This window comes from Notothenia rossii, assembly GCF_949606895.1.
Source record: "Notothenia rossii genome assembly, chromosome: 3".
NCBI classification, from domain to species: Eukaryota; Metazoa; Chordata; class Actinopteri; order Perciformes; family Nototheniidae; genus Notothenia; species Notothenia rossii.
Genome location: NC_136901.1, coordinates 51,988,215 through 51,997,495, shown reverse-complemented (window position 1 = coordinate 51,997,495; position 9,281 = coordinate 51,988,215). Strand labels below are relative to the sequence as shown.

At 46.6% G+C, this 9,281-nt stretch overlaps 1 protein-coding gene across 1 annotated transcript; it reads left to right on the top strand.

Moving 5' to 3' along the window:
* Positions 1–7,270: 7,270 nt before the first annotated feature.
* LOC307033913 (uncharacterized protein) lies at positions 7,271–9,039 on the top strand. The gene is made up of 3 exons (XM_079672548.1): positions 7,271–7,409; positions 7,516–7,653; positions 8,745–9,039. Exons 2-3 carry the CDS (start codon positions 7,599–7,601, stop codon positions 9,020–9,022), a joined length of 333 nt encoding a protein of 110 aa, XP_079528674.1. The 5' UTR covers positions 7,271–7,409; positions 7,516–7,598; the 3' UTR covers positions 9,023–9,039.
* The last annotated feature ends 242 nt before the right edge of the window (positions 9,040–9,281 follow it).

The following is a 9,281-nucleotide window of genomic DNA, read 5'->3' as shown; positions in this document are numbered from 1 at the left end:
CCAGATTTAACTTTCCTGCCATAACACGTTACTTTAATCCTTCAAATAATTCAAATAATCCTTCAAGACCTGGGAAGGAGCCCCTGCAACTGCCGAAGGGCGATTCTGACGCCGTTGCTGTTCTCGCCGTTGCCCGCGCTGCCCTCGCTGAGACTGTTGCGGGGCTGCGGGTGCTGTCGTTGCTTTCGCTGCTGTTGCTGAGGAAGTTTGTCCTGAAGCCAGCTAGCGTGACGCCTTATGTCGTCTGCCTGCTCCAAGGCAGACTTCATAGACTCCACCATGGTGTGGAACTGTGGCCCAAACAGTCCGTCCGGACTGACTGGAGCCTCCAGCAGCTCCTTTCCTGCACCCTCCGGTATATTCCCCTGCTGTAGCCAGAGGTACCGTTGAACCTGTGTCGCCCATGTCGCAATCCGCGCCTGCGAGACTGCGACTGCTGCGCACTGGGTAAGTGCAGTACTAGCCACCTTACCTATCTCCTCAGCCTCCACTGAGGACATAGTTTTAGACTGCTCGGATATTTCCACCATGGAGTTTGACAGCAACGCCATATTGTTTGCCGCCACCGACGCCTGGAACGCACACTGATGCATGCGGTCAGTCTGTCGGGCGAGAAACCGATCTTTGGTGGCAACCAACATGGGTTGCCGTCCGGAAACCGTGCTGGCCTGCCTAGCCCCAAAGAATGCCGTGAGGTTCGGCTCTAGAGGAGGCACGGTCGGGAAATTCACGTCCGTGAATCCCTCCACTCTTGTGAGGGACACGTATGTCCCTATCGGAGCTTTCATTGCTCCAGGGTCCCTCGCTGCCCCCTCCTGGTACTTCCTTATGGCCGGGAAGTGTGGCCAGATCGGGTCACTCCTAACCCTGTGTACCCGGGAGAACACCCCGGACATATCATCCGGCGGTGAGCTCTCCTGAGCTAGGGGAACGGGGAGATTTCTCCAGGCGGCAGCCTTAGATATAATCTCCGGAAGTTCTAGGAGGATCCCGCCAATCGATGGCAACGCCGTGGCGCCGGAGATAGGGATCACTGGATCGTACACCGGCCCTGCACCTGGCCCCATACCTGTCTCCTCCATCCGGAGGGGAGAGATGATGGGGGAATCACCCGGTGATCCCTGAATGGAGGGGACGTAGTCGTCCGTCTCGCGCCCTCCACTCGGATCCAGGAAATCAAGGACTTTGTCCCCGGAGTACTCCTCCTGCACGGGCCAATCGTCCTCGGCGGCCGCAGCAGCAAGAGCGTCCGCTCTCTGCTGTCTGAGGGCCAGCGGGAGACGGGCACAATGCGAGCAAGACACCCCGGGATTGAGAGCAGCGTTCGCATGCTCTAATCCCAGGCAGGACTCACACTGTGATTGCCTGTCAAAACTCATAATGTATCCCGTTCCGCATACGAGGCAATCCCTGACACAGCCTTGACTTTCCTGTCCAGTCTCCATCTTACCGGAAAACAGAAGCTTTTTAGGAGGAATGCTTGCTTTTCGGTAAGTAGCTCTTAACAGAACTGTTTTTGCCTGACAATGCTTCTGCAACGGAGTGCTGAAGAAAAGTGGGAGTAGATGGTAGGGCCTACTTCCTATTTATACGGAAGTGAGCCCGGAGGTGGGGCCCACATCATAGGTGGGCGTGGATTAAATCTGTCAGTGCTGCACACGTGCAGGAGGGATTACCCAATAGCGATAGCCTTAGAGGGCGAAGCCTCATACGATATAGAACCAACGGTGCTTTAGCTCGGTTGTACTCGTGGTGCGTCTCCCCCCTGCACCATAGATCCTAACAGTCGTGCACACACACACCTGACACACACCCATTTAAATTCATGTGCGCTAACAAGTAATAACATAAAAGCTTTTACATATAACGTTGCAAAAAACGGCGTGTCTCATTAGCGTAGCATAGCTTACAGATCGGTGATATCTGATCATTCTTACAGACTACAATCACAAAAGCTTGTACATATGTAACGCTGCAAAAAACTGCACTTTGCTACAGAAGATTACGCTTGTTAGTATAACTTACTTTATATGATTTTAGAGGATACAAAATACTAATAAAGAGAGAGGGGTCTGCCTGCAGGCCTGCACTCTCAGGACAGTTCCGGTGTAGGCTGCACTCTCAGGACACTTGCACTGTCAGTACAGGGAGTGACGATTCTGACGAACACGTTTTTTCCCCGCCCCCCGAAAGACTCGTTTGATGGAAGTTTTCAAATCAAAATGGAGACTCATCACGGAGGTGATGAGTCCGCCCACCATGCACTTTGGGTCGGCCTTGGTCAAGCCCTTTTGACCCCCCTATCCTGGTTCTCGTAAAAGTTGACTTAGCCATTTTTTGCTCAAATGACACCATGAAGGAATGTAACGGGAGTTGACAGGGGACTCTGCCCGCCTCACGAGTGCCTATTTTCCCCGTTTTTATTATTTTTTGGGCTATTTCACCCGGTTTCTACCGGGGACACTGCCCGGTTTTGGGTGTCCCCCCATGGCTTGTGTCCAGCCCCCCCCCCCCACTCATCCATATATTAACGGATTTTGACAATTTCTGTTGCATTTTTCTCCTCCTCTCTCACTGATCGAATGGGAAACGCGAGCCACTGTCGGAGGGCCTCCGCGCCGGCCCGGCCTAGTGCCGGTGCTCTGGCGGTCGGTTCCTCCGAAATCCGAGTTCGACTCTGATGGCCGGGAGGGTGTGCTGCGTTGGGGTGGGGGACTTCCCCCACTCTGCGTGTCTCTTCCTTCCCGGGCCAGCCGATATGAAGCGTGACCAAGACGCACCGTCTGACTCAGGGGTCCCACGGGTCCCGCAGCGGGGTGGAGGTTCCCAGCTGGAACCTCCCCACCTCCGCCGCGGTGCACCCGGCAAACATGGTTGTTTCTCGAACCCTCCACTGTTGTCTAGTGGGTGTAACTAAAATACAAGATGTCGTATTTATATCTATAAATAAATATATATCTATATATATATATAGATAATAAGTGTCAGTGCGATTTTATTTTGTATTTGCGTGCATTTCCTGTTTGGAAAGTGACGCTGTACTGATAGTGGCGATTTTATTTTGGAATTCTTAGCGTGCACTTCCTGTCCTGAGAGTGGAGGTGTCCTCAGAGTGCAGGTGTCCTGAGACTGCTGCCTGCAGGCAGGCTCCCATGAATAAAGACGAGAATGAATACTTGTGTTATCTGCTATGGCGTGGCTTTACAGCCTTCACACAGATCGCCATTGTGGCAGTATGTCAGTATGAGCATGTTATCAAATGCCTGATAATTACAATAAAAAGCAAAGACAGCGGAGCGTACAAAATAAAATAAAATGTTACAAAAACATATAAACACCTAACCGATTAATGTTTGGGTTTGAGGCAAAATTGATACGGTGCAGCTACATACTACATGCTACAAGCTAGAATAGCTTTATCAGGAAAAACACCGCTAAATAAAAACTTACAGCTTCCAAATTGGATGTGGCCTCACTGGCCTGGTCCCGGATGGTGGGTATTGATCCCGGTTTTAGCCTTAGTCTGGAGCCAAATCCTTCTTTGACTAGAGTGAAGTTCAAAAACATGTCCGGGGAAAAATGTTCTGATCAAACAAGCAGAAATCTGTTGTAGTCTTCTGGCACATGTCCCTGGAAAATAAACTCTAGCCACAGATTCCTGTCTTCTTCCAGAGATGGAAGTGCATGCAGTCCCTTGCCCTTGTCCAGATTATTGCAGCCAACAACAGCACCACGTCTAACTACCTTGGAAGACATCATTGTTAGAGTACGCAAACACATAGATGTGGCTGGGGGAGCTTTAGGCTGCCGACAGCCTATATGCGAATGAGAGGTCGGGGAATGGCCGTGGCCCAACCCCCCATTCCCCCGATAGGTGGAGAGTTGGCCCAATAGCCGTAGCGCAACTTCTGTGACGACATAAAAGTGTTCAAATCTGGATCAGTTTGTATCAGATCCGTTGCAGCCCCTTTTTTAGAGATTTGGGTATGGAGGAAAATAGAGAGGGTTGTGTTTTCTGACACTTGGTGAGTTCCCTGGAACACCGAGGACACATATTCATGTATACAAGACGTACAAAAGTGCATTTTGCATGATAGGTCCCCTTTAAACAAGCTGTCTGCTTGTCATACATTGCTGACGATACATTTTAAGAGGCAATTTGTTGAGTCACTGCCGCTAAATGCCGGTAGCATCAAGCTAGCAAATCCTGAATTAGCCTCACATCAACAGGTGTGTAGACAGAACATCCAATTATCCTGAGCTAATTTACTGAATAAACCAACTCACATCTCCTGTCTTTTTTTTCACCCAACTCATTAGACTATTATTCTGCTGGCGTTTCATTGTTGTTTTCTGTCAAATTCAATACTGTAGTTAAAAACCGCGGTACCTGCTCACCATCTGTGAGCTATTTTTAGAATGCGCACGCTACGTTCGTTGTCGCGTTTGCGCGTGTCCACTTGGGCAGGCTGTGTGTGTCCTTCTCCCCAGCGCCATATAGACTGAGAGTTACGTCCTCTCCGTTCACTCCAATGGACCACTTTTTTACAGCAATGGCGGATTGTGGAGCCTCTCAATCGTTCCCCGGAAGTTAGCGCCAAGGCAAGCAGGGCTGTCGAATTGCAGCATTAGACCGTTCGTGAAGGACTTTTAAAGGTAAGAAGAAGTTTAAAGATTTATATTGCGGATATTATCAGTAGCCTACATCTGATTCAAATCAACATGTGTATTAAAGGATGTCAGTGGATTATCCCTAAATTAGTAGATTTAGGGAACGTTTACAGATAACAGATTAAGCTAGGATACCGGATCAAGTTAGCAACACACGTTGAACAGCCTTTTAATTGTAAATTCCATTCTCTTAATGTCATTTCGTCCAACGTTGTTGAATTAGAGAAGAGGGGCTTCTAAACGGGATTGTATGCGCGGGTAGAGGGAGTTACATTTTAGATAAATATAACTTTGGTGCGTGTAAGAGTGAGTGTTTTTAGCAGAGCCATATTGTGTCCTTGTGATTATGTTGATTATTACCTGTCTGTATAATGTTGCAGCTCAGCTGATTTTGGATTGATGGCAAAGGGAGAGGGACTTAAGTGAGAGTGAAAACACAAGGTAAGTTTAATACTACTGTTTTATATAAGTAAGCATACTACAGATGTAGCACTTCATTTCAGACTCCATATTACAGCTTCCTGCCTACGACCTGCCTAAGACCAGTATAGAGGAATGTTAAGCCCTCCCACTATTTTCAGAGAGGGCGTTGCCAGATTTTTTATTTCAGGTTTTAACCAGGAGATGGCGCTTCATTCACAAATACAGAAAGACAAGTTTCATGGACTTTCAGTTGTGTTTTGAAGAGCATTTGAACACATCAATATTTTAGATCAACTAAAGTATATCTAATCTTGTAATTCAATAATATATAGTCTTTATATATTAAATAATCATAATAATAATGTAAATTTTTACATTACACTTCTTTATTTGTTATGCTCATACTTTTACCTTTACAATCGTTTGCTTTAATATGCAGTATATTTTTTGTATATTTTTGTGTTTGGTTCCTCCTGCTCCCTTTCGGACACATACTGTATGATGTATTATTATTATTAATATGAAGATATTATTAAGATAAGATAAGATGTTACTTTATTGATTGAACATTTTAGTTTAGAATGTGCTGTCCCACGGTAATTCAGAAGGCTCACAGGTCACATTCCGACCATTATTTAAAACAATAGGTGCTTTCACACCGTCTACAGTTTGATTTGTATAGAGGGAGCTCTGTGGCTGAATGGCCAGCGATTAGGTGTGGCGCATTTATCATAGGTGATCAGAGATAACTGCCTGCCGTCAGATTTCATTTAAAAAACAGTGTGGAACCCCACTGCACCCCCTGGTGGATCAATGATCCATTGCAGCTGGCTTCATTATAATTACATTTATCTATCACGGGGGCGGTCTCAAGTCAAGCTGGAGGTTTTCCCTTGAGCGAGGGCAGATCACGGCCCTCCCCTTTCAAACTGTCTGAAATGAATCGCTACATCTGTAAACATGTATTCTATCACTGTATTATATGAGTAATCTTGTTAGTAACCTAGTTTATGGCAGGTGGAGGGGCAGTGATGTTACAGGTGGAGGAGCATAACTGCAAGATTGCAAACTCACAAGACAGAGAAATAAAAGTTTGTTCTCCAGAGAAGAGGTTGATTTTACTTCACTTTTTTATTTCATATTTTCTAAAGATGTTGAAATGGCAAAAAAAAAAAAAACTTGAGAGCTGTAACCAAGACAACTTTAACAACCTGAGTAGAGAGCCACCAAGGTTTTTCAAGTCCCTCTCTTAGTCCATTTTGCCAACCCAAACTTCCAGGTACATGACGGGACACCTTGCTTGTTTTTGTTGTTTGCGCTCCTCTGGCTGGGTGCTGGCAGGTCTCCACCTGCCAGCACCGATGTTGGCAGGTGGAGGGGCAGTGATGTTACGGGTGGAGGGGCAGTGATGTTACGGGTGGAGGGGCAGTGATGTTAGCTGGGTGCTGGCAGGTGGAAGAGCAATGTGTAGTCCAAATATTTCCATTGCAACAACTAATGGAAATGATTGCAGCTGTGGATCTGTTTGGGGGTTTCTGGATGTGGTAGCTTGGCTGCTGTTGTTTCTTTTCATGTTTTTGGATTGGCTCTTGCTTCCAAAATGGCCAACTTTTAATTATTTCTTTTTTCTGTCATTTCTGATTTGTTTGGCCTCAATTCTCAGCCTAAGCCGTTTGAATCTTTTTACCTGTTTTTGTTGTACTCCACAGCATAACGGAAGCCTGCTGGAGAGGGCCTGAGCTTCTTTTTCCAAGACACCCACTGCGTTGGGCAGCTGCATGAGGGAGGAACCAGTCTTGGTCCTAAATAGTTCCTCAATTTGGTGAATGAAGTCAAAGGCTTCTTGGGAGGAACGACAAAGAGCACCTGCCTTGAAGTCTTTCAAGTCCACTAACAAGCTGTTGTCACCAGAAGGACTCTCATCATGGTGCTCTGTTGCAATTTTGCATTTTTCACAGATGCTGGCAAACTTGATGAGTTTGTGGACGATGTAGCCTGCAAGATGGAAGATAATACATTTCTCAGTTTTTGTGAAGTCAGGTGCAGCTCTGCTCACCGCCATCAGCTGTTCCACTCTGACTGATGGAGTGGTTTTTGGCTCCCCTGTGTCTAGTAAGTCTGCCAAAAAGCTACTGTGGTCTTCCTGGTAGCTCCCAGAGCTGATGGTGCTGAGGAACTGCCCCACAGATATGATTCTCATTGCATGATGGAATTCCACTGGAGTTGGGACAGGATTTTTAGACCTCACACAGCTGAATGAATTTTCAAGGCAGTCTTGTGTGAACCTTGACGTTAACACAAACCTGTGTCCTTGTGTAAGCATCTCCTCTTGTATGGCCAAAATTGATGTTGTTGCCATTATCACCCCGTTTGAACAGGCTTCCAACCTCCCTTTTGACCTATCTTTATCCCACGAAACAGATGGACGATGTTCTGGAGGACGGTGATGGCCTTTTGGTACTCCTCCATCTTGAGCCTGCTCAGGGCTGTAATTGGATAGCGAGATGACATCAGATCAAACCAACGATCAACCTGCTCCAGGAACCACGCTGTCGTCAGGTAGGACAGAGGGCGGTTTTCTTGCTGCACCATGTATTTCAGCCCAGCACTTGTAGCCTTACTGAACACATTTAGAGCAAGATCAACCTTCATCTTATCAAAGTGACTTGGCTCGATGGCTGCAGCTGAAAGATGGGGAGCTATTTTTAAGGCCATCCCTTCCTGAAAGGTCAATAAGTCCTTAATGGGGACCACAGAAACCTCGTTGGAGGGGAGGTTCTCTCTGTTAACAACTACCTCAGGAATTATGAAGACCTGCCCACGGACAAGGGCACTTTTAAATTTGACCAGATGTGGGACATAGGGCATGAAATAAAGCTGCCTGTCTGGTTTTGCTGGATGTGGCACCGATGTTTTATTTTGATCCACCCCAAAGGATTTCCACATGGCTCGGTTAGGGCTACCCATGTCGGTGGTGACATCAAGCACATGTAGCCCTATGGATACTGCCCTCTGTATTATATCAATAATGATTGGCCTGTACTCTGCTCCATTGGTAGAATTGCCAGTGTAATGATATGCCACTACTTGCTTCCACCGTGTTGTGTTTCCAGCCAACATAAACACACAAGCATGTGTTGCCACCCCTGTGTGACCTGGTAAAGTCACATCACCGTACAGTTTGCCTGTAATCATGTCCAACTCCACACTTGGTGTGATTGCCATTTCATCCAAGGTCAACACACACTCCGTTTCAAGGTCTGTCAATCTATCTGCCTTCAATTTTAGGAAATCAAAGACCCCTGTCAACACACCAGGCTCAAACTTAACACATTGCATCCTTCTTTGCAGTGTCCTTATTCCTGGAAGGGGAATCTGCAATTCCTGCAGTTTTGTAACCCGTTGGTCCGCACGCAAAGCACATTTTTAAGCCTTCTTAATTGTCTGATTGCTCCATTTCATCCCCTTTGTGGTGAGTCTGCCTAATGGCTTAAGTTGGTCTTTTGAAAACGTTTTCTTATATTTCTTGTCCCTAACTTTCATTGTTTTCTTGAGAGCTGCATTTTCCTCCTGATTTTTCTTAGTACAGCCTTTGCTTTTTTGGTAATTCCTTCTTGGCTCTTTAATTTTCTCTTAATTTTTTTTAATAGATCTGTTTGACTGGCTGCTGGTTCCCTCGTATGCTGACTGGCTGCTGGTTCCCTTGTATGCTGACTGGCTGCTGGTTCCCTCGTATGCTGACTGGCTGCTGGTTCCCTTGTATGCTGACTGGCTGCTGGTTCCCTCGTATGCTGACTGGCTGCTGGTTCCCTCGTATGCTGACTGGCTGCTGGTTCCCTCGTATGCTGACTGGCTGCTGGTTCCCTCGTATGCTGACTGGCTGCTGGCTGAGTGGGTGATGTCCGCCCTCCCTGTCTCTCCTCACTAGCCATGTCCTCTCTTTCTTCACCCTCACTTTCCTTTCTCTCAGTCTCTTCATCCCTTCTTCCCTCAAACTTTGAAACTAATGTAAGTAGAAGACATGGCACTGTACATTTTCGAACATTTAAAATATTATACCACCTAAAAATAAAAATAAATTACTTGTTTTACTAAGAGTTCATACTTATTATACCTGTGTCACCTTTCATACTATAGCTTTGATCATGAGCTATGGGCTTTGTAGATACAGGTCCCGGGGTGAATCG

What these genes read in the sequence shown, in the direction of transcription:
- LOC307033913 (XM_079672548.1), top strand. Translation starts at nt 7,599, where the DNA reads ATGACATCAGATCAAACCAACGATCAACCTGCTCCAGGAACCACGCTG. An exon ending in AGGAACCACGCTGTCGTCAG is followed by an intron (nt 7,654 to 8,744) that starts GTAGGACAGAGG and finishes TTTTTTTAATAG; the next exon opens with ATCTGTTTGACTGGCTGCTG.